The 26,689-nt window shown below is 38.0% G+C and overlaps 1 protein-coding gene across 3 annotated transcripts in view; it reads left to right on the top strand.

Moving 5' to 3' along the window:
- TRPM2 (transient receptor potential cation channel subfamily M member 2) overlaps nt 1-26,689 on the top strand; it is a 161,786-nt gene that overhangs the window by 86,866 nt on the left and 48,231 nt on the right. Inside the window, exons 18-28 of one of the 3 annotated variants that reach the window (XM_075608423.1) lie at nt 170-288; nt 710-842; nt 3,148-3,319; nt 3,732-3,915; nt 4,842-5,023; nt 14,210-14,342; nt 14,868-14,955; nt 16,184-16,271; nt 21,313-21,458; nt 23,496-23,572; nt 24,142-24,243. In XM_075608423.1, coding sequence (XP_075464538.1) covers nt 170-288; nt 710-842; nt 3,148-3,319; nt 3,732-3,915; nt 4,842-5,023; nt 14,210-14,342; nt 14,868-14,955; nt 16,184-16,271; nt 21,313-21,458; nt 23,496-23,572; nt 24,142-24,243 — 1,424 coding nt within the window. Of the gene's footprint in view, nt 1-169; nt 289-709; nt 843-3,147; nt 3,320-3,348; nt 3,516-3,731; nt 3,916-4,841; nt 5,024-14,209; nt 14,343-14,867; nt 14,956-16,183; nt 16,272-21,312; nt 21,459-23,495; nt 23,573-24,141; nt 24,244-26,689 lie in introns of those variants that run through there. The other 2 variants (XM_075608421.1, XM_075608422.1) reach the window with 2 other exon arrangements.

The following is a 26,689-nucleotide window of genomic DNA, read 5'->3' as shown; positions in this document are numbered from 1 at the left end:
TTAAATAACGTGTGTGATTTCCTTAACCATAGATTTCGATAGCACTACTGTTAAATTGCAGCACAATGGGTTAATGGATGCAATAACATCTGCTGCATCTTTATGACCCTGTTTGTCTGCTTATAGTATATGCTTTTTGTTATTTATTTGAAATCTTGCTGTTTCTTAGCTGGTATATGACCCAGATGGATTTGGATTAGTGAAACAGGCTTCACTGTATATCAATGACTTCTGGAATAAATTAGATGTCTGTGCCATCCTTATCTTTTTTGCTGGTCTGACATGCAGGTGGGCAGAAATACTAAATTTAAAAATATTATTTGCATGTGTAATACTATTAACCAAGTCTTGTGATCAATGTATGTTTTCAAATCTTTCAGTCAGAATATGGTATAGGACAATTTATTTGTATTACACTGGATATATCCAGTATATCGGAGAGGTCAATTCTATAACATAAAAAATTATTTAGTGATGTGTGGAAAAATAATTGTATGTACAATATTACAGGAGCATGCATTACCCCTTTTATTAACTGAAATGCTCCCACATGTCACAGTTCATTCAACTAATAGATTGATGATAATTGTACTGTATGTGGCTTGTTTTGAAACAAGTTTATTCTCGAAGGAGCAATATCTAATGATGCCAATTGATTCACATCTGTGTTGAATGTGATCCTCAATGCATTATGTCATTATTTCATCAGGTTAATTTCAACAACATTTTATCCTGGAAGAATCATACTGGCATTAGACTTTGTTATCTTCTGCTTACGCCTCATGCATATTTTTACCATTAGCAAAACTCTTGGACCCAAGATCATAATTGTTAAGAGAATGGTAAGTATATTAACCGCTAAGGTAATGAAGGAGTTAAGTTCACCCACAAGCCCCTTGCAAGGCCTAAACACCCACCAAGTGCCAAATACTACCTTCAATCACCCCCGCTACCCACAATAAGCATGGCACTGGTTCATTAGCGGTTAGCCGCTAGTGTAATGAAGTTGCCTGCAAATGCATTTTTCATGCATCTGATTCATGCCGTGGGTCTCCGGTGCTTTTATATATATATATATATATATATATATATATATATATATATATATATATCTGATGCAGGAAAAATGCTTTTTCCCCCCCTAAGTGCCGTCTCACCGCTTCTCGGCAGCTTCTCCCCGCCTTCTTGACAACTTTTTCCGACGAGGCGATTCGGAGAAGAAATCTCAATTCTAGAGCAGCGATCAGACTCGATAAGCTGATCGGGGCTACTAGAATTGAGTGAGTTTGAGAAACTGACGATAAGTGGCTTATCGACGTACGTTTGGCGATTTTTTTTTTCAGAATTTTTTTTTTGCCGAAAATTTCTAGAATCGCCAAAATATAGGATCTTACAGAATAGCAGAAGGCTTTTTTGACAAAAAGCTGCCTGTAACTTACTTATCGGACCTTTCTGTATAGGCCCTTGTGTCGTTTTGTACTGCCCTTGGAATTAATAGTTTTTCTGAAAGCTCCTTGTATTGTCCCCGAATATATTTGTATCTAGTTATCATAGCCCCTCTTAGAAGCTTCTTTTCTAATGTAAAAAAATCGAATTTAGCTAGCATCTCACAATAAATCAGATTTTCCATCCCCTTTATTAATTTGGTGGCTTTTCTGTGCACTTTTTCTTAGTTCCATAATGTATTCTTTATGGATTGTTGCCCAAAATTGTACTCCATTTTAGATGTGGTCTTACTAATGCATTATAGAGGGGCATAATTATGTTTACTTCCCTTTCATCCACTCCCCATTTAATGCAAGATAGGATCTTGTTTGCCTTTGAAGCTACTGCATAACTTTGGGCATTATTGCTAAGCCTGCTGTCTAGATGCACTCCTACATCCTTCTCCATCAAAGGATTCATCTACTTTATATTTATTTAATTTGTTAGTTGCTATTTATTCTTGTTTCCCAAATGCATAACTGTACATTTATCTTTACTAAACCTATTCTGCTATTTACCTGCTCAAGTTTTCAGTTTATCCAAGTCCTCCTCAGAGAGAACTTACATCCTGCTCTGATTGTACTGCCTTACACAATTTAGCGTCATTAGCAGAGATGGAGACTTTGCTCTCTATGCCAACCTCAAGGTCATTAATAAACAAATAAAAAATCATGGATCCCTGTACCAATCGTTGAGGTACTCCACTCATAACTTTAACCCAAATTGAAAAAGTTCAATTTATGACAACACTCTGTTGTCTATCCTTCAACCAGTTTTCAATCCAGGTTCAAATATTTGTAGCTAGTCCAATTTGCTTTATTTGGTACACTTACCTCTTGTGTGGTAAGTGTGCAGTGTCTCAGCGTCTCCCCAGCTGAAACCACTCTCCTGGCTTCCTATCAAATCCCGCATCTCGCCCTCCTCTCTTTTAAAGCTTTACACTCTACTTCCCCTCCTTACATCTCAGCCCTACTTTCTCGCTATACACCATCCCGACTCTTGCTTTCTGCTCAAGGATGCCTTCTCTCTACCCCCTTTGTATCTGAAGCCCTCTCCCGCCTTAAACCTTTCTCACTGACTGCCCCAGATCTCTGGAACGCCCTTCCGTTCAATACCCAACAAGCACCTTCTCTATCCACCTTTAAGACCCACCTTAAGACACACTTGCTTAAAGAAGTATATGAGTAGCACCATGGCTAATACTATACACATGATATATAAAGCTTGGCCCCCTGCAGACGCAATTACCAGAATGCCCTCATACTGTCTCTGTATGTTCTTCCTACCTACCAATTAGATTGTAAGCTCTTCGGAGCAGGGACTCCTCTTCCGAAATTTTACTTTTATGCCTGAAGCACTTATTCCCATGATCTGTTATTTGTATTATTTGTTATTTATATGATTGTCACATGTATTAGTAATGTGAAGTGCTATGTTAGTATGTTGGTGAAACGTGCTACTTCTCTTAAGTTTTCTTTTCTAATTATTTTACCTCTCTTACTACAGTGCTGTAGTATTGTGACCCTCTTGTTTTTATTAATATATTAGGGGTTGAGATATGCCGAATACGAATTCCTCTTGCATACTTTACCTCAGTTCCTTCTTGAATTGGCTAAATTGAAGAGATATTACTTTTCTGTATTGTCTCTTATGCATTTACAGATGAAGGATGTCTTCTTCTTTCTCTTCCTCTTGGCTGTTTGGGTTGTATCCTTCGGAGTTGCTAAGCAAGCTATTTTGATCCACAATGAGGTCAGAGTGGATTGGATATTCCGTGGAGTTGTTTACCATTCCTACATGACATTATTTGGCCAGATCCCTTCGTACATAGATGGTATGAAATTAGCACCTAATCATAGAAGATAATACGGCCTATATTAATGAGTGTTATTCCTTAGGACACAGCCTGACGTCGGAAGAAATGTACAGGTTATAAAACGTCTTCCGGTGCTGAGATGTTTTATGGAGTAGCACTGTGTAGGAAAAATGGGCTTATATGCTAAGCAAACTTTGGACACCTCCAACAATAGGTGAAAATAATGTTGGATATTTTTCATGCAGTTATGGTACATGGTAGTATCAGTATACATTAGACATGATTTGCCTGTTTAAATCAAATCAGTTACCCACATTATAGATAGAATGCCAATGAAGCAACTTAAAATATATAATACTCTATATTTCCAATTAAAATAAATAAAAAATGGAAACAAAACAAAATATTTTTCCCTGTTGTTTTTTTAAAGGAGTGAACTTCAATATTGACCAGTGTACCCCAAATGGAACTGACCCAAACAAGCAAAAATGCTCTGAAACGAATAAGGAGAATAATCAGCCAATCTTTCCTCAGTGGTTGACCGTGATTTTACTTTGTCTGTACTTATTATTCACCAACATTCTATTACTAAATCTCCTGATTGCCATGTTTAAGTAAGTACCATAAAAATATGTTTTTTAGTAATCAATATGTGCATTATTATTTATGAGCATTTTCAATATTTTGTGAACACATATACCCTTAGCCTTAACATGGATTCAAGCACACTTTTGGCAACAGATGATTTAAGGCAGTGGTCTCCAAATTTTTCCGTACGAGGGACACATCGTATATTCTACACATTTTCGCGGCCCAAAGAAAAAAAAATCTTTTTATAATTTTTATATATTTATATATATTATAAATGAATGAATACGTTTTATTTTTATCTTTTTGGGGGTAATCAGCATGATATGATTCAGAACAAAAGAGAAATATGACAATTGCAAAGAAAGGATGCCGTGCTTACACTGGGAAATTATATTTAATGAGCAAAAATATATATTTCAAGTTGCTGCGGGCCGGATAAAATGTTGTGGGGGACCTGATGTGCCTCCTGGGCCATAGTTTGGAAACCCCTGATTTAAGAGGTGGCGTCCTTACTCTTTGTTTGGGGTATTTGGTAAGTAGTACTTTCTTACCAATCCAGTATGTAATAATGACAATGACAAACTCCTATGAGAAACCACTCGTGATTACCACACAAAAAAAAGGATTGCCCTACTCTGACCTACTTTCCTGCTCTGGAACCTTTCTGAAGCATATATTACCGTCAGTATTTTGGGAAATTTACAATCCTAAAGTATAAAGGGTGCAAAAATGTGACAGAAACTATAAGATTAATTAAAGACTAATAACCAATGCTGTGGCAGAGATGAGCTAACATATTCTTCCTTTTATCCTCCACAGTTTGGATAAGTAGTTTAGTATATCTACCTGTGATTGGTCTAACAATTAAATTGAATAGCTAAATATATGCAGATTGCTTGATCTTTGTTTGTTTTGTTGCACTTCAAAAATAAACTTCTCTTTTTGCTAGCTACACTTTTCAACAGATCCAAGAACACACAGATCAGATATGGAAATTCCAACGACATGATTTAATAGAGGAGTATCATGGTCGACCTCCGGCACCTCCACCCTTCATTCTTTGTAACCATCTGCATCTGTTTATCAAACGGGTCATTCTTCATGAGCCAGCAGGAAGACAGAAGCAGCTTAGTAAGATTTATTATTATTAGGATTTATTAAGTGCCAACATATTACACAGCTCAATACTGTATAATGGGGAAACAGAATAACAATGACATAACCAGAATGACATACCAAATAAGAACAAATTAACGCAAACCAATACAAATTTAGTAAGGGCAGTGCTCGTACGAGCTAACAAACTAAAGAATGATCATATTTGTAAAGGTTATGCTCTCTATAATTTCAGTTAAGATGCTCATACATAAGTTAGATGGCTTGACCTCCAAAATAAGTCACGTTTTCCTAGAGAAACTGGGCTGGGTTTATTAAATGGTGCTAAACAGTAGGGCACTTTAGAAACTATTAATTGGAATGGACCATGTCACCGTACAGGGTTGACCAGACTATATGGGATCACAAAACATCAGGCAGAACATATTGTAAAAGTTAAATTAACAAAAGTTTATTTTGACAAGAGCCAAAATGGAGCAGCATAATATAGAGACAGAGCAACAACTCACCAAGAATAGGGAACATGGGGGACTCTAAGCTCGCTAGGTGAAGGGTGCTGCCAAAGCTAGTTTATCCTGGATGCCGCTTAAAATCCATCCATTACTTGCTATCCCAACAATAAGGGATGAGCATCCGAGGTCCACACAGTTTATGGTCCAGTTGATCTCTAGACACTGAGACCAACCATGAACACCTGTGGAGCTATGATTAGCGTCGGCTTCAATGATTTACCGTGCTCCATTTGGTAACATAGAGAACCGGGTGCCAATAATCAGAGACCTGTCCTCCGCTGAGCCAATGAGGAGCCAGATGTGCATCCGTAATAGACCAATCAGTGCTGAGGGTGGAACCCATGCCTAAAAACAGCCCAAAGGGTGGGACTTGGGAGCTTGGAAAATTAGAAATGACCAATGGGAACCGATCCAATGGGGCTAGGAATCAGGCCCTTGTTCCAGATTTCAGCTCTATACCCTGAAGAGGAGTAGACGCTTTGCTGTTGGGGAGAGAATCATATTCCGCTTTTTGGAGTGTGTACTCCCACAGCAGGTGAGCTCGCCCCACCTCACTATTGTCCACAAGTGCTATACCTGCTCCCATTGAAAGGATAGCCCTCTATATCATTTTGCCCCTGATACTAGCCATCGTCCCTAGCCCAGGCACACGAGACACATAAATATCATAGGGAAAAACAGTAAATATCCCATAATAACAGTTACTGAATACATTGACTTCCCTTTACTATTACAAGCATTGGCAGCCATTTTCCAGCCCTGAGATGGTCAGTTAATTTTTTGACTGGGTCACCATCTTGACTAGTAGGGGAAGCAAGGGAGCTTAACCTTTATTTGTACCATGCCACGTCGGCCCTACCATCACAGACCATAAGGTGCCTTATTGCTTAACATTGTTTATTAAATCTGTATGTCCAGTATGCTCTGGCTACGGTCTTTTTTTGAAAGGTATTGATACATGCAGTTTGTTAATTAACAAAGAAAAGAAGAGTACTAAAATATGTATTTAATTGCTTACATACAAAATAGCATACAGTATATATATATATATATATATATATATATATATATATATATATATATATATCTCAAACAAAACAAAAAGAACTAAGTAGCGCCTCTAATACAACCTATACAAAACTGTGATTAATGTAAACCAACTATGAAAGCATCCAATGGGGTGGCATATGTGGGTGAATTAAATCCAAACCAGTGTTAACCAAGGGTAATAGGTTCTATAACGTATTTAAAATGATCAATAACAAAGACCTAATACTTTAATATTTAAAAATAATACTATATAACCATAACGTATAAAAAATATATAAAAATAAAAAATTTAAAAAATGTAATAAAAAATATATAAAATTGAATGAATAACCTAAAAAACCTCAGAAAGCACAAAGTCCTGTTCCAGAATAAAGCATCCAGATATATGGCAGCCCGTTTCAAAGGGGTCACTACTCCCTGTTGATACCTATGAAAAAAGAAAAGAAAAGAAACAGGCGCACACCTAGTGCATTAAAGTATAACAATTAGTTTATAGAACAATAAAATCAGTCAAATGCCCACTCACAAAAGTACAGGGTTTAAAAGCAGGTATGAGATAGGCTCTCATAAGCCAGTACTGCCGTCTGGTATCAGCAATGGAGTCCTCTCCTGTCTGCTCTCCGCATGGTCTGAGCAACCGGAAATGACGTACCTCCGGTCGGGTGCACCGCACAGGAAATCCCTTTGGGAACTAGCACCTCCAGTTCCTTGCTTCTGGTCAGTGAGACATCAGGGGAAGAGGATCCAGCGTTTCTTTCCTCTCAGCCTCACACAGCCTGCAACGTCTAGCAACCCGCAAAGGTAGAGTTCGTGGGGAAGTGACAACCTCAGCCTTAGCCACGCCCTACGCGTTTCGTCATCTATGATCAGGCTGAGAGGAAAGAAACGCTGGATCCTCTTCCCCTGATGTGCTGTGCTGATTTTTGTATGCAGTATCTTTACATCAAGGAGCTGAGTATCTTGGGTTATTTTATCCCTCCCTGTTTTTGTTTCCCATCTGCTTCAATATATGTATTTGGGTCACTAAATATACATACTTATATGTCTCCTTTGCCCTAGCATCACCTGAGTTGTAATAGGTTTACACTTTGCTAGTGACATTTTTTACTGCTATCAGCATAACACTTATGTTATTTTCTGTGTATTTTTTTTATGCTTATATATGTAGACCTGTGATGTTCTCTAGTCTCTCATACATGTGGTGACCGGCCGGTCTATATTGCTCTATTGTGGGAACTTTTGTTCCCACAGTAAGCCAGTTTCTTAGGGGCATCATATTTCTAATTTTTTTGGGGTCTATTATTATGTGTTGCATTCTATGCTTTTTTTTGCTTTTCCTTGTCCATTGGTTTTCTTTTTATTCATTAGTCAGGCAGGCTCTCCAGTTAGTTGTTTGTATGTCTGTTATTTTTTTCAAATTTAATTAAAGTACCCCTTTTATTCTTTGCAAAAATTTGTCTGAGTGCTACTTTAGAGGTTTTCTTTTCTGTGTTTCCATATATATATATATATATTTGTAGCCCTGTGTAATTTTGGGGTTACATGTCTTTCTCCTCCTGTGCAATAATCCCTGTTAAGGAGCAGGTTTGCCAGGAGTAATCATGGGGTTTGCCCTCACTTCATATGCTGTGTATTATTTAGTGAAGGAAGTGACATCAGGCTCTGTGTCCACTAACAGTGACACAGGGGTGGTGCCTACTGAAGCTATATAATATGCAGAACTTCCTGCATTTAGTGTGTGTGCCTCACCATCTGAGTGAGGTGAGTCTATCCAGCAACCTGTCAGGGCTCTGGCAGTGTTTGTGGCCCACCCTCTAGGGAGTGGTGTGGAAGACTATACCTCTTACTTCTTTAGGGAGTAGGGGAAGAGTTAAACCTGCTTTCGGGGCCCTTGCCTGGGAGTGTTAGGTCAGGCACTTCCTTTGGGTTGGCAACCTGAGGATGAGTAGCTAGACGACCAGCCACTATGATGATGGGCGGCTGTCCATGTCTGCTGTTAATAAAGGATGCCAAAGAAAGATATCGCTTCTGTCCTGTGTGTGGAGTCACTAAGGAAGAAGGTGCACATAGAAGTTCTCTTTCAGAGACTCCTCCCTGCTACGCTGGAGATCTGGAAGAGATGGAGGCGCTGTACCATGAGTGAGTATAACTCAACATTACCTCACAAGCCAGTCCTGATGCCATTCCCCTTAATACCATCAAGCGGGAGACTCAGGAGTCCTGTAAGCCAGCAGGTGCACCACACTATAGCCACGTGTTACCAGAGTAGTATTTCCCTAGAGGGGCCAATCTGCGATTGGGGGGGGGGAGGAAACCAGTTACATACATATATATATATATATATATATATACACACACACATGAAGGTCAGTCAGCACACTGCAGTAGAAAAGGTTATAATAGCAGATGCTAGTCCCATAGAAAATAAGTATGATACGAACCAATCCAAAGACCAGTAAAGAAACAGCACACCGCACGGGGTTAATCCAAAAATCTATATTCACAACATGAAATACACGTAAGCCAACGTTTCGGTCCCACAGAGAGACCTTCCTCAGGGCCGTGCACGGCCCTGAGGAAGGTCTCTCTGTGGGACCGAAACGTTGGCTTACGTGTATTTCATGTTGTGAATATAGATTTTTGGATTAACCCCGTGCGGTGTGCTGTCTCTTTACTGGTCTTTGGATTGGTTCGTATCATATATATATACACATACTGTATATATACACACACACACAAAAGGATAACATTACACTCTATATTGAGATACTCTACAAGTGATACACGTATTCCTACCTTTCTGCTTTAAATACAAATTCATTGGGGAAGATGAATGGAATTAAGTATTTGTCACATCATGTTATCATTTTCTGTAATTAGTTGAGTAGCACTAAACTTTATATCATATCCCCCAATACATAGAGTAGGGGGCTAAGTGCTAAAAAATCATATTTAGAAAAAATGTATGCATCAATGTTTTAGTGCTGAAAAGTAGTACAAACCTTTATATATTGTGTGCCGCATATATAAATGCATTATACAGTACATATTAAACATAGGGCTAGATCCTCAGAAGTTCATTAAATGTTTTATTCCTACGGTGTGTTCCGCCATTCAACATATCGGTGCCTGTAACACATATCCACAAAGGCAATTTGCATTGCAATGCCCTCACGTTAAGGAGAAAAATATTGCATTTTAGCGCCCGTTAGGCTTACTCATATGCGAATGATTCGTTAACGTAACATCACATATCCTCAAATCTCCGTTACTGTTAGCACATGGAAATAACACTACAATAATTAGGTCAAACCAAAAGCTACCTTTACTAACATCCAAGTCATGATTATCATAGCGTACATTTCTGGGAATAGCCTACAAGCAAAGTGAGGTCTTAAGTGGTATCCAAAGGATTGTACTGAGCGTAGGACTTAATCATTTCATTACAAAAGTATCATACAAAAGGTATATATTATGGATCATCGAATATCAACTTTACTTTTTTGTATGGGTGTACTGTACAACAATGTTTATCCATGTAAGGAACTGGAAAACAAAACAATCCATGTTATAAACACTATTGATGAACATCCACAATAATAATTAATAATGAACTTTTATTAATGTTCAATTAAAACAATTTAGGAAGGATACTATAAATAATAAAAAAAAGTTGAAAAGTTGCAAATTATTAAAGCTATCCATATAATAACAATAATTGTATTAGCTTACATTAACGCACATGCGTAACACATTTGTCAATGCGTATTTGGTTAACGTGTCTGTGTGCAATGAAAATCACTGTTAATAAAACTGCAACTTCTACCAAAAAACGCTATTTTTGCATATCATTAGCTTTACGGATACTCAAACTGCTAAAAAATAACGGATATTACCTATTTAGGATACGGTCGTTATTAGCAAAAAAATTACGAACTTCTGAGGATCTAGAGATGCAGCGGCCGTTATTCAAACACTTCATGCATTGTATACCTTGGAATACCCATGTCATAGCGCGGGATTTCTTCCAGCCGTACTGCCCCTTCCCACCTTAAGACGCGAGTGCAGAAAATTGCATTTTAGTGTTAAACAGTGTTAAACACTGAAATTGACACAGTAGCACAATACTGTACACATTACAATTCATCATGTTGAGTACCTACTGATATAATCTAAATGAAAAAATAATAGTTAGTGCATAGCCCTTATACTACCTAATTGGATTTTGCCTGTGAATTTGTATTTATTATCTACTAATTACTTTCTAAAAGTATCTAGATGTAATAGTTATATCTGTGACAATTTGTTTTATTTTTGACAAAATGTTGGTACAGGGATATAAATTCAAATGTTCACATTTATAAATAACAATGATATATTTACAAATGTGACTTCTGATCTATTAAACCAAAATTGCCATTAAATCCCATGGAATGTCTGCAATATGTTATAATTTTTTAGTAATAGCACAGGTCACATTTGAATACTGTTAGAAGTTTTAAAATATCTAATTGTGATTTTGCTACCTATTCATTAACGTGAAAGAACGTACTTTTTTAACTGTAAAATGGCAATATACTGTTCAAAAGACATCTCGCCGTATTCTTTAAAGAATCCACACTGTGAAACGTGTTATTTCAGTAGGGATTTTCTTTGCTTAAAAATCCTGGTAATATGTAAATGTGTCATGCAAATGATGACATTTTGCTAAATTAAGTATTCACATGGTATTAAATATAGTGTGAGAGAAACATCAGTAGTGAAATCTCTGGGTTTTTCTTTCAACTACCATACCCCAGGCTGGTGAGATTGATACCTACAAGAAAAAAAGGGGAAAGAGTGCAATTTCCACAGCGTAGTACTTTATCAAATTTAAAGCATGTAGGCAATCCATTATAAAAGTATTCAAAGAGTAAATAGATGAGCATATCATGTGTCATTGGTTCTCGTCTCGAGGGTATACAAAAGGCATCAGCCGACAGCGTCTAGGGCACTCTCTCACATTGCTTGTGGTCGTGTCTCTCCAGTACTTATGCGTTTCTTTCACTAGTGTCCCACCAGCCTCTCATATATACAGATTAGTAGTAACCGCTATGCTAATGAAGTGGTTAGCCCTCCCGCAACCTTCCCGGTAGGCCTAACCGCCCACCCTGGGGCAATTACTCCCTTCAACCCCTCTACACCCAAAAAAACAGGTACTTTGGTTTAACCCATTCATTACCTTGGCGGCTAGCCGCTAAGGTAATGAAGCTGCTTTTATTTATTTTTTATGACATAGTATTGAAACAGGGGGGCCCCTGCATGTTTAATTCTCCCGCATCATGTGATTGGGATATTTAAACGCACAGGAGATACTGGCATCCCATACCGGGGCCTGTAACTTGGGAAGCAGGGGATCCCTGGGGCTGAAATAAAATGCGGTTCAGCTCCGGAGACCCCCTGCTTCAATAATATGCTATTAAAATAAAAGTCACATGATTGCCTGTTAGATGTGCACAGAGAGAGGGATTGATTTTATCTACTCTCACTGCATGTCTCTTACAGACTGATGCAGCCCAGTAGGATTCACACAGCGGGAGTCCCATTCAGAAGCAGGGATCCCCGCTGTGTTAATACTGGTCGGCCATTAATCTGGTCGGGGGAATTCGCAAGCACACGGGTGCCAGGACAGTACCCTTGGCGGATTCCACGCGAACTGCGTGACTAACCATTGTGCTACATCTGTATTAGCGCTGTGTCCTCTCAAACTTTGGTATTATGGCTTCTGAAAACTCCACTTGACACAAAGTTCACAGGTATGTCTCAAATAAGCATTGTCCAAGTCCTACACTAATTTTGTAGCAGCAGCTACTTCATAAAGGGTCATATAATACATCCTCTAGCAAACTTCCTTTTAATGGGATAGGTAACTAAGGCAACAAATTGGAACACACCCACAATGTTACACCTTAATAGGTCTAAATTAAATCTAAATTAGTCTACACTTAGGGACTGATTCTATATGTGCCAGGTCCATTTTTGACCGAAATTTCCCTGCGACTTCAATGGGGAATTTCAGCCTAAATAGGCCATTCCGAATCATACAGAATAAATCCCTTAGATTTGAGGCTAGTCTATTCTTGCAATTTTTTCATTAATATTTTTGTGATCTGATGAGATTCATAATTCAGCTACACAAATGTGTATAGATTTGTCCTGCAACAAGTAGAATACGTTAGCTAAGGTCTTTGATATAAGGAATATAAGCTATTAAGGTATTGTTGAGGGAAGATAAAGGAGACGAAACAACAAAGAGTGGGGAGTGATCACAGGACCATACTAATTGAATAAAGTGTTTAAATACATAGGTGAGGTAATCAAAGGGTGGGTGCAAACTGTGAACTGAAAGTGAATCAGAAAAAGAGGAAGGGGAAACACCAAATGGATGTGCCCCCAAAAGAATTCACTTAAATGCACACCCCCCAAGTATAAAAATTAACTTTTAATAAATCCTTAAAACATATATTACCAAAGTAACGTGTAATGTGAATTAAAAAGATATTAAATCTTGACTATCAAGCAACCGTGTCGTTGTTTAATCATACTCCCCCAGTATCAATTGATACGATGGGATGTTGAAGACAGGGAATGCTCTATAATACAGCTATTATACCATCACATACCAGCGTTATTACTTAGACCTATCTCCATGTAAATGTGCAGGGGGCTATATTTAGCAGCATTAGGATATTTAATCCTGTGGCCACTTGCCTGTATATAATTATATATCACTCTACATTCGGTCTTACCGCTACCCCAGAGGGGTTCTATACCCTACTCATAGCATTCCCTGTCTTCAACATCCCATCGTATCAATTGATACTGGGGGAGTATGATTAAACAACGACACGGTTGCTTGATAGTCAAGATTTAATATCTTTTTAATTCACATTACACGTTACTTTGGTAATATATGTTTTAAGGATTTATTAAAAGTAAATTTTTATACTTGGGGGGTGTGCATTTAAGTGAATTCTTTTGGGGGCACATCCATTTGGTGTTTCCCCTTCCTCTTTTTAAGATAAAGGAGACCACACAAATGGTAATCTCTCTTTCATAACACTGACACACCCATTCTACTTATCACAAATTGTCCATTTTGGCAAGAAAACTGCACGCAAATACTTTTTTTTACTTAATTGAATACGGCAAGAAGTCTTGGGGCCTTATATATCAAAGCCCAAATATAATTTCAATAATTTATTTACCTAAGTTGACATTGAGGATTTATTGAGCAAGTGGGATGAGTTTGGGTGCAGGTACATTTGTATATTGGCTATGGCCTATGTATTAAGAAATGAGCGGTTTGCATTACTTTTCTTGATGTTTTTTTCCGTCACCTTAAAGGTGGGGTAGGTCTTTTTTATTAAAAGCATAATAATAGCAGAGCACGCGGCAAATTCTTTAGCCGTAGAAATACACTAAATAAATATATCACGTTTCAGACAAAAAAAAACCTTTGTAACCCTATAGTGGCTGCCTTCCTATTTCAGGCAATTTTGCACATATGTTATCGAACTTTAATGGTTAGGCCTCGTTGGGTATTCAATCAAACTTCCATGCTTTATTTCTCCTATGTTTTGTTTTATGTGTATCACAGAAGAAAAGCTAGAAAAGAATGAAGAGGTGGCCCTTCTCTCCTGGGAAACATATCTAAAAGAAAATTACCTGCAGCACCTTCAACACCAGCTGAAACAGAGCACTGAGCAGAAGATTTGGGACACATCTGAAAAGTAATATCTATAAGTAATACATACAATAACTTTATAAGTACGAATCACCTTACAGTGTATATGGATAACCGCAACATACTTACTTTTTACTCCATAAAATGTGATTATTTAATAATACTTAATGCTTAGCAAATGCGTCTTTATTATTGTTATTTTGTGGCATTACCAAATATATATACATATATTTATATAGACACTTATTATTCAACGTTTCAGTAAAGAATAATGTAACAACAAAACCACCTTTACTACCCAACCCTACAGTAAAACAAAGGCCTGAAACTACTGATACCGACGCAAAATCATCTGGGTCAATAGCTCAAGATCTGACATCATTGCTGTAGTCTCTGGCAGCTTTGGACAAAAGGCTTTCATGAACATACTGTATACATACTAGGACTGCTACCTTTTGTTAATCTAAAATGTCAAATTAGTCCAGTGCTCAACAATAATTTAACGGGGTATGGAGTTGTTTGACACAAAGTAGAAGTACTGTGTTGACTGTATTATGTTAATTATTTTTAGAGTTAATGCAATGACGGACTTATTAGAATTGGATCAAGCAAAAAGGACTGGATCCATTGAACAAAGATTGAGTTTCTTGGAAGAACAGGTGACATTTTATTAGTAGTGTCGGCAGTGTTTTGATGTTCCACATCTGTAGAAATGCACACATAATAATGATAGTTAAAGTAACTTGAAGAATGCCCCCTCAGACGCATTTTACCTAAAGATTGTGAATATCCACGTTAAATAATAATGGGGATTTGCTTGAATTCCACAGAATCAACACTGTACACTGTACGGTGGAGGGTTTTGGTCACTTTTTATTTACCCATCATAACTATTTTAATGTCTGGATAGAATTAAGCCAAACCTACTGTACAACAATTTAAGGAGCCATGTTCACTAAGAGGTGCTTCTACAAAAGATTAAGAGGAGATGGATTAAAAAGTCTAGTAAAAACACCAAAGTTAGAAAAAGTTAACCAATTTTTTCAGTGGTCACATTACTCCAGAAATTGTAATTTTAATTTTTTATTTAAAGCTGAATTCCTGAAGTTTCATAAAAAGACATTTAGAAAAAGGTAGTTGCTTTTGACAAATATTTCAAAATATTGTGTAGAAGCCACGAATGTAAAACAAACCCTGTAAAACTGAACTTTGAATCTCATTGCATAAGCTTTCTTTTGTGCTAGAAAACATCTTACAGACCATGCTCTTGAATGTTTCAAGTTTACGGAGTAGTGCTGGATGGCGTCTTATGGAATAGCACTGCTTCGTAAATCAAAAATCTCCAAATCCTTACACATTTCTAATAATACTATGATATCTACAGAATATCTCAAACAGACGGCTTACTCATACTACGCATGCATCTGTTTTTTTTATTTGAACAAATTCAGTTGTATCTTTATAAAATAAATCCATGAAATACGTATCCATGTTTCGACATAGTATTAATTACAGTATATATTTTTTTCTTGTATAGTGATGACAGTTGATATATGCAACACTATACAGTACATTGAATTTTGCAGACTAAATGAGTTCTTACCCCCTAGAACTAATTTGACGCCTGGGGCACAGGGATGTAAAATGACTTGCCCAATGTCACAAGGAGAGCTGACACTGGGATTCAAACCCGATTGACCAACTAGTCACTTTGAGTAAAGTACTGTACATGTAGCTGTTACCATTGATAATAGAAACATTGCAAAAAAATTATTTATTTACTCTGTTTCTGCATTATGATTTGATATTAGAATTAGAGAAAAAGATCATACTGTCTGCGGTAGAAATGAAGGATTTACATGATGTCTCACAAATGTTTGTAATTAGGCACTGAAGTCTGCAAAATCCTTGAATTGGATTGTCAACGCATTGCTGGAAAATGGATTTGGCTCAAAAGATTCTGCGCCTATGATTGGTAAGTAAGTCATGGGGGAAACTGTCAAAATCCAATCCGTGGACTTCTCGCACTGTTTTCACCAAAATCCGATCCACACACGGAAATGAGAGAGAGAGAGTGAGAGCCACCAAGTTTAGTAGAGTCCCTAATGTATATCCCCTCAAACTTCTATTAAAATAAAAAATGGAGAGAAACCTGTGTTTAAAAAGGCACACCTTATTTACCTGTGAGATATTCTAATGAGATATGAAAAGTATATTTAAATGATTAACACCCAACACTTCCTAAAAGTATTTCCATAAGACCTATTGTGACAAACCTAAGGCACCTTTTAAGGTACGGGGTACTGCTGTCAAGTCCAACATGAACAAAACCCACAACCTCTGCTGTTCCAAATACCTTTAGAATGTGTGGGTCATTTAAATATACCTTGCATATCTCATTAGAATATCTCCCAGGTATCTCAGGGGTGCACCTTGTTGAGCACAGGTGTCTCTATGTATTAGTTGGAGGGAGGTTTTAGGGGGTATAGGTAGTGCTTGAGACTCTAGTAAAATACTATAGGTCTCACTCCAGTAAATAAAAAATGCACAAATGCGCACCAGGGATTAGTGGAAGGTAATTTATTAAAAATACACACAAACTCTGAGGGGATCCAACCCCACCTCAGAACAGCTGTGCAGCTGGACGGCTAAGTACTACCCAGGAGAATACCTGATGGTGACTAAACCCTAAGCTGCACAGTATACAAATACAGTAAAATTTATATAAAAACACATGAAAGAAAAAAACAAACATGAAAACAACCTATCAACAGATTTGTATAGAAACCGCCATAAGGTTGGGCACTGGCAAGGGGAAACGGACACTCACACTGAGACAGTCAGCAGACTCGCGGTGGCTGCACAGGATCCGGATCTCAGCACCGCGGAGATGAAACCGCTGCTGTCTCCTGCAGGCTCCGTCTCAGCTTACCAGCATACACGCGCAGGATGACCTGTCGTGACCTCTACTTGTCCTGACGAAGTACTTGGTACGAAACGCGTAGAGGTCACGACAGGAGATTGAAAAAAGACATACAGTACATCCAAGTTCAACCTACTGTATTCTAAATTTAGATGACAGATACTTTATCCTATAACCGTACTTACAGTAAATTGATCCAGAGGAAGGCAAACAAAACCTCCCAGTGAAATATCATCTAATGATATCTCATAAGGGGAAAAATAAATTCCTTCCTGATGCCAAATATTGGCGATCAGATTACTCCTTGTATCAACATGTTTCCCATGTTTACTTATTTGCTATATCCTTGTATACCTTTCCTTTCTAAAAAGATGGTTTTTTTTTAACATATCTATTGTATCTGCCGTCACAGTTTCCATGGGTAATGAATACCACATATTAACTGCCCTTACTATAAATAACCTTTTCCTATGTTGCTGGTGAAATCTCTTTTCCTCCAACCTTTGGGATGACCCTGTCTCCTTTGTACAGCCCTTGGGATGAATAATTATTTGGAAAGCTCTTTGTACTGTGCCCGAATATATTTGTATATAATGTAGTTATCATATTCTGTCTTATATGCCTCTTTTCTAATGTAAACAAATCTAATTAATTTTCTGGCTCTTCTCTGCACTTTCTCTCATTCCATAATGTCTTCTCAATGAAGGAGTGCCCAAAATTGTACTCCATAATGAAGGAGTGGTCTTATAAAAGGGCATAATTATGTTTACTTCCCTTCCATCCATTGCCCTTTTAATGCAAGAGAAGATCTTGTTTGTATTTGCAGCTACTGCATGACTTTGGGTACTATTGCAATTTATCCCCATTTAATTTGTAAATCGCCTTTTTATTCTTGTTTCCCAAATGCATAACCTTACATTTATCTGTATTAAACCTCATCTGCCATTTACCTGCCCAAGTTTCCTGTCTATCCAAGTAAGAAATTACACCCTGCTCTGATTCTACTACCTTACACAACTTAGTGTCATCAGAAAAAATGGAGACTTTGCACTGATTGCCCTTTTGCATAACCTTACATTTATCTGTATTAAACCTCATCTGCCATTTACCTGCCCAAGTTTCCTGTCTATCCAAGTAAGAAATTACACCCTGCTCTGATTCTACTACCTTACACAACTTAGTGTCATCAGAAAAAATGGAGACTTTGCACTGATTGCCCTTTTGCAACTTTTGTTACATTCTTTATAATTCTGATATGATGCCTCCAACCCTTCTGACTTTTTTTTTTAAAGGATTGGAATGGGGGTCTCCCAGAGGTGAAGCATGCTATTTTCAGCTACGTGGACCCCCTAGTTTCTGAGAGACTTATAGTTGTAGCTGCCAGTACACTTTTTCAAATATGTTGCCAGTGAACATCCAATGGGAAGGCGTATACGATTTGGTTGACATTTTGTTTCCCCACGATGGAAGAAGATTGGCAGCTAAAACTGGAATTATCTCTTGAGTGGTTCAGCCTAAAGGACCTTCCGGTTCCAATCCTGTTAACTAAATTAATATAAAAAAAACAAGTTGCTTGACTTGCAGCTTTACATTTTTTTGCAGCCCTTTTTTTATATATAGGTGGGAAACAGGAATCTCTGTAGCTGAATTGTGTTCATTTCAGTGCCGGGAACCCCCTGGTTTGCAGGATACTTACACTGGAAGATGCTCCTGGTTACTTCCTGGTTGTTTAAAGCCCAGCCTCTTATGGGCCAATTGGAAGCTGTTATAGATGACGTCACGTCATCTGCTGCCTGCTTAACATGGAAGTTTCAAACACCATTTTTTTCCCCTGGAGGAGTTGCTACCAGCAGCAAATTTGCTGATAAATATCTTGGGAACTAAGTAGTTCATGAAGCTAAAGTGAGCACAGTTCAGCTTCCGTTGACCCCTTTCTTACTGACTACATAAAATGTTTGGGTTAAAAACAAACAAAACCAGCAAGTGGAACTACTTCTTTAAATTTACATTTCTTGTCAATGTTCTAGCAATATTTGTTTGTCTGTGCTGGTTCAGTACAGTACATGTTTGAAGACAAGATGTAGATGAAGTTCAGTGTATGTTTTCTGGTTAAGTATTTAGTATAGGTAAAATAACTTGTTGGTATCTTTGACATTGGGAAGTATATAAAAACAACAAAAAAGGTAGCGCTAACCAAAAGGAATGACAATAATAACGTGATGTGTAGTACCCTATGTAGAGACAGTTAATCACACATAGGGGGCTGCCTAATGATACAAAAAACTGACCCCCTGGTCAGAGCTAGAGCATGGAAAAAGATATGTATCTGGAGGCGCCTAGAATGACAATAAATACAAAAAGGATATATGAAAACCATGCCTGTTGGCAGATGGAACGTAGCTCCTCACGATGTGCTTAAAAAAAGGGAGAAAGCACAACACATAGCATAATACTGTTGGTGATAAGACAAACAACACTTAAGACAACATATATCAGCTGAGAATCAGTTGGGTGAAATTACACAATAAAAGCATTTAATAACAATAATAATTCATGGTATACATGGACATATAATAATATGGACAGATTAAAATAAAAAATGATTTAAGCACTCTGCAGCACCGATGGTGACAGATGCAATGCCCACTCACCAGATGGAAAAAGTAAGCAGGCAGTGGATAATTTTGAGAGTATCCCCTCTCGATTCAGTAAGCTGCTTCCTGCTGGCGGGCGTCTCCGTTGATGCGTGCACGTCGGTCTGCGTGCAGGATCTCCCGCGGCACACTGGGAAGGACGCCCTGATGGTTTGGAACGGCAGAAGCTGATTCGGCTCTCCGTCAGAAACAGCAGGCTAGCTGATTGGCAGCAAACGCAGATTCGGCAAATGCGTGGAGGGAAATCACCAAAGGCTGTGGTGCAGGAGTGCTAGAATCGCCACCCTATGCGTTTCGAAAGCTCTCTGCTTTCTTCCTCAGGTGTATATGGTAAAAAGTCCATCAAAGCAGCACTTTGCAGTATCAACATGAACATTTCCACTGCGCATGTGCCTGATTGTATAATCATGCCCAAGAACTACTTCACTTGCCCATTGCGCATGTGCATCAGACTGCAGGTGAAATTAATTCATATAATTACAGACTCTCTATTTAAGGGACTTTGATGGACTTTTTACTCCATATACCCCTGAGGAAGAAAGCAGAGAGCTTTCGAAACGCGTAGGGTGGCGATTCTAACACTCCTGCACCACAGCCTTTGGTGATTTCCCTCCACGCATTTGCCGAATCTGCGTTTGCTGCCAATCAGCTAGCCTGCTGTTTCTGACGGAGAGCCGAATCAGCTTCTGCCGTTCCAAACCATCAGGGCGTCCTTCCCAGTGTGCCGCGGGAGATCCTGCACGCAGACCGACGTGCACGCATCAACGGAGATGCCCGCCAGCAGGAAGCAGCTTACTGAATCGAGAGGGGATACTCTCAAAATTATCCACTGCCTGCTTACTTATTCCATCTGGTGAGTGGGCATTGCATCTGTCACTATCAGTGCTACAGAGTGCTTAAATCATTTTTTATTTTAATCTGTCCATATTATTATATGTCCATGTATACCATGAATTATTATTAATTGTTATTAAATGCTTTTATTGTGTAATTTCACCCAACTGATTCTCAGCTGATATATGTTGTCTTAAGTGTTGTTTGTCTTATCACCAACAGTATTATGCTATGTGTTGTGCTTTCTCCCTTTTTTTAAGCACATCGTGAGGAGCTACGTTCTATCTGCCAACAGGCTTGGTTTTCATATATCCTTTTTGTATTTATTGTCATTCTAGGCGCCTCCAGATACATATCTTTTTCCATTGGGAAGTATATAGTTTAGGAAAATATTTGTGGTGCGCTATTATTGTTTGTATCCATAACCTCTTTGTGCTATCAGCAGTCATGTCATAGCATTTAGCCTCATTATTTGAAAGGGGTCATCTGATGCCAAACATACTGTAACTGTATTATGCCTTTTACAACTTTCTTGTAAATTACATGGTTTACCAATGTTTTATCCACTTTTTTTAAACACCTGTATTTTTTCACTGACATGCTAGTATCCAGCAAGTCAACCGGAGACATTGTTTTAGGAGATAAGAGTGAATCCTCTACAACTCAGTGTCATGTTAATGCCAGAAATATCCGTTACCCTGACTCTACTGTCATTCGCTTTCCTGTCCCTGATGAGAAGGTGCCATGGGAGGTAAAATATATATTTCTTGTGTTCCCATCAAGCCACTTAGCTAAAACTGTAGCTTCTGTCCTCCTATACTGTACATTAGGAATCTCCAACTGGCAGCATGTGGGGGCCTTGGAACATCTGCTTCTTCTAATTTCATTGTAGTTGCATAGGCAGCTAAATACAATTTTGTTCACACTAAAATTCACTTGTCAGGTAATGTACATCTAAATATATAATACAGATGTTAAACATGCTTATACTTCAACAGTTGGCAAACATTTAACAGCATTTAAAGGTATGGTTCTGCCTATAAGTTTATAATTAATTAATATATATATATATATATATATATATATATATATATTGGAAAAAAGGGGAGAGAGAGCGCACACCCATAGCGTAAAATAGTAAATTTAATGAGGGGAGGGGGAGAAGGGGGTTAAGAAATGCGCTTACAAAAATGCAATAAAATCAAGAATTGTGTGATATAATCACCACCATCCGGTTTGTTTCTGCAGTAACTTGGGGCAATCCCGGTCTAGCAGTAGCAGGATCAATATCCCAACAAGTGTCCAGGGCAGGCTGTCTTCAATGTAGCCGTGTTAGAGTCCTGGAAAGATGGCTCCTTGTACTTCAAGCCTCTGCAGCAGTCGCGCGGATCAATCTGTTCCGGCGCGCGGTGATGACGTCAGTGTCAATGCGTCTGACGTGATGACGCTCCCTGACGCGTTTCGTCACTCTCGGGTAACACATACACACACACACACACAGCTCAACCCCGTTATAGGGCGACCCATTACAACGCAGATCCGCTTATAACGCGATGTGAGTATGGCTCCCGATTATCACTTACCAAAACCCAACCAATCATTTACCAGCACCCTACCTCTGTCACTCCGGGGCTTCCCTCTGTTGTATAACTCCCTTGTCCTTTTCTTGCTGATGCTCATGGAATCCCTCTGGTGCTTGGGCGAATACAACGTTAAGTTGAATCTCAGCAGCACAGTGGGGCTTCACCCTCCGCTCTCTCTGGCGGCCTGTGCTGGACAGGCTGAGGCATCACGTTGTCTCCCAACAACCATCCAATCAGGGAGCCGCTGGGGGGCGCATGAAAAGGTACAAGTATTCTCCTCCCGATCGTACCATCTGAGATTCAGGAGATTGCCCCGAGCTAATATTCCTCTCTCTCTCACTGTCAGCCAGAGAGACTGACGGCAGAAGCAGAGAGAGGAGAGAGCTGTCAGCTGCTGCCGATGCCAGGTCAGTCCAGCGTGGGGTTGCCGATGCGCAGGCTGGGTCTGGGACAGCTGGGAGCGTTATCCCAGCTCTCCCATTTCAGCGGCCGCAGAACCCCTGAGGGGTGCAATTCTCAACAAATAAAATGTTGTAATGCAATCCACTTATAACACAATGTGTTTTTTTTGGACCCCAAGCACCGCGCTATAACAGGGTTGAGCTGTATGTGAGAAGCAGGGGGCTCCCGATCTTAACCATCTTAATTTCAGCTCTAGGTACCTCTGCTTCCCAAGATACTTACCTCTGTAGTAGGTGCCGGTAGCCACTCCGGCTCAGCTAGCTGGCCTTTAAAGCTTGAAGCTCCCGCTTCACATGGGCCAATAAGACACTGAACCTGATGACATCACGGTTTTCTTTGGCCCTCGGGGAACGGGAGTTTTGAAATTCCACCATAACTTGAACCCTGCTAGCCGAGTGGAGTGGCTACCGGCACCCCGTCCGGAGGTAAGTATCTCAGGAAGCAGGGAGTCCGCAGGGCTGAAATTAATGGTGTTCAGCTCTGGAGGCCCCCTGAGTCAATCCCATGGAAAAGAAATAATGAAAACAAGCAAAAAAAGCAACAACTTGGATTGGGACTTTGTCAATCATAAAACCAATGTAATTAATTACCTGCGAACAGAGCAATATTCATCTGAATTTCTGGCAAGTGTGGCAGATGAGATATGTAAAAGAACACATACAGCACTGTAAATAAATGTTTATACAGTATGTTAAACTTCACATTTTTATACATAACATACTGTGTTTTTGCTTTGTTTCTAGGTGGATTTTAAGATTTATAGTCCTCCTTTTTACACTGCTGTTAGAAAGGATAAAACTTCTCATGACCCTTTTACAGAGTAAGCATAACATGGTCTTGAAATGTGAAAAAAGATTAGATACTGTGGGCCTCATGCAGAGAGCATAGAATTTTAAAATTGGCGAATTTCATAAAAAGTAGCTTTTTTGGAGAGTTTTATTCTCCATATGCAGAAAAGTGCGAATTCTGCTATGTTTAACATGGATGCGTGTGGCGAGTTTAAATGGGAAAGATGCGCGCTTCAGAAACGTGTAAAAACAAATTTGCGCCTTTTTTTCCCCTTTACTATAGGTGGCGAGCGCCATCTTGCCATCTTTTCCTGGCGCGGCAAAAATGCGAAAATCGCGCCATTTTCTTGGCGCGAACAGCCGCTACATGCCGTTCGCACCTCTCTGCATTCGGCGAGATGGAGGTTCTCGCCAGCCGCGAGGCGAGTTTTAGACATAGGAAAAAAAAATTGGCGCGTTTTTCGTTACTCGCCATTTTCTGCCGTTTTCTGCGCGAAATTGAACAAAAAATGGCGAGTTTTGAAATAACGATGCTCTCTGCATGAGGCCCTGTATCTCTACATAAAATATATACCCATTATACTCATATCTGTTTTTGTAGCTCCTTGGAGGCCCTTTTAAAAATCAACTATAACGCCATGGATGGAAACATTAATCGTCAAAGCATTTGTGCCACTTACATAGTCCAAGACGGACTGCCTCAGTGAGTATTACAATAATGTACTTATATGTAACATTTTCCTGATGCTATCACTCCTTACAATCATTCATCTGATTCTCATCAGTAATATTATTTAAATCTATCGATAAAGGTACAGCTAAACCCCGTTATAACGCGGTCCTTGGGGTCCACAACCCAAAGACCGCCCAAAGACCGCGTTACAACCGGGGTCGCGTTAAAATTTCACCGGCATCAGCTCTGGAGCTTCCTCATTACAGATTTAAATCTCCTCCATTTTGCCGCCTTACCAGTGCGCTCCTCTTCCTGCTGTCCACGTGCTCATATCTCTCTGCTCTCTTGCCGTCGTATGCCATTGTTTTTTTCAAACATTCAATTCAATGCTTTATTGACTACCAGACATAGACACAAACACAATTAAACATTAATAGATTTTGTACAAAACACATGCAGGGATTGAACTCGGGACCTTCTGATACCAATGCCTTGATTCTTACCTCTACACCATAGGTTTGGTGTGACAAGACAGAACCTATAAATATATTTATCCTCTACAACACAAGGTACAGGTCAATGTGAAATCTTAAGTCTATTTCTAGCTATCTATGACATCACACAGTTCTGTGGTCTAGTGGAAGAACTTCTTACCAACATATGCAAGGGTCCTGGGTTCAATTCCTGTATGAAATGGTATAATTAACTTTTTTAATAAATTATTATTTTAATTATGTTGTATAATTTATAAATATATAATTATTTATTATTCTTTATTAAGTAATAATTATTCATTAATCAATAATGATGTATTAATAATAATTCATTATTAATCATTCTTTATGATTAATTATGTATTATTAATAAGTATGATGATTAATTATTATTAGCAGTTAATTAACTAATTAATTAATTAATAAGTATGTATTAAGTATTATTAATAATTATTTTTTAATAATTATTAATTAATAATACTATTATTATTAATTATATTATGATTAATAAGTATGATTATTAATTATCATTAACAATTAATAATTTTGACTAATTAATAAGTATTACTAATACCTAATAATTATTAATACCCAATTAGTAATAATAATTATTAATACTTAATTATTAATAAAACTTATTAATACTTAATAACTATTAATAATTAGTAAGTATTAATAATTGTTGTTAATAATTAAGTATTAATAATTATTATTACTAATTGGGTGCTAATAATTATTAAGTAATTATTAATACTTAATTATTAAAAACAATTATTAATACTTACTAATTATTATTAATTATTATTAATAATTAGTAAGTATTAATACGTTTCATTAATAAGTAAGTATTAATAATTATTATTAAGTATTTAGTAATAATTATTAATTAGTTAATTAACTGTTAATAATAATTAATAATCATACTTATTAATAATACATAATTAATCATAAAGAATGATTAATAATGAATTATTATTAATACATCATTATTGATTAATGAATAATTATTATTTAATAAAGAATAATAAAGAATTATATATTTATAAATTATACAACATAATTAAAATAATAATTTATTAAAAAAGTTAATTATACCATTTCATACAGGAATTGAACCCAGGACCCTTGCATATGTTGGTAAGAAGTTCTTCCACTAGACCACAGAACTGTGTGATGTCATAGACAGCTAGAAAAAGACTTAAGATTTCACAATGACATGTACCTTGTGTTGTAGAGGATAAATATATTTATAGGTTCTGTCTTGTCACACCAAGCCTATGGTGTAGAGGTAAGAGGCAAGGCATTGGTATCAGAAGGTCCCGAGTTCAATCCCTGCATGTTCTTTGTACAAAATGTATTAATGTTTATTTGTGTCTGTGTCTAGTAGTCAATAAAGCATTGAATTGAATGTTTGAAAAAAAAAAAAACCCCGATGGCACACGACGGGCAGAGAGATGAGCACGTGGACAGCAGGAAGAGGAGAGAGATGAGCTGTAAGAGGAGAGTGTAAGGCGGCAAAATGGAAAATTTGAGATGCAGGTAAGCCGGCAAAATGGAGGCTTTCAATTCGGGAGCCATGCTCAGACCGCGTTATAACCGATTCGCGGTATAGCGAGGCGCGTTATAACGGGGTTTAGCTGTATTAGCATATGCACCTAAATGTTCATAAACTAAAATAAGGTTAATAAATTGCAAAATTTACAAGACTGAACTGTGGATCATATTAGCAACAATTACATTTTTTAACTGAACTGATCAGAATATTATCATAAATTAGTTGAAGTTTAGTAGGTGTAGTCTGTGTCAGACTTGCACATTAAGGGCCCATAAGGGGAACATGCAGTATTGTAAGGGCCCATTAAGGTGGCATAATAATATATACAGTATGAACAAAAAAGGGGCTCTACTAGCTGCTACTGGAATTTGAATTTTTATATGGATAGCTTTCTTTGACTTTATATATTTTCCTCTCTGTGCTACTT

This window comes from Ascaphus truei, chromosome 7, assembly GCF_040206685.1.
Source record: "Ascaphus truei isolate aAscTru1 chromosome 7, aAscTru1.hap1, whole genome shotgun sequence".
Taxonomy (NCBI): Eukaryota; Metazoa; Chordata; class Amphibia; order Anura; family Ascaphidae; genus Ascaphus; species Ascaphus truei.
Note: the sequence above shows the minus strand (reverse complement) of the source record. Positions and strands in the feature narration are given on the sequence as shown.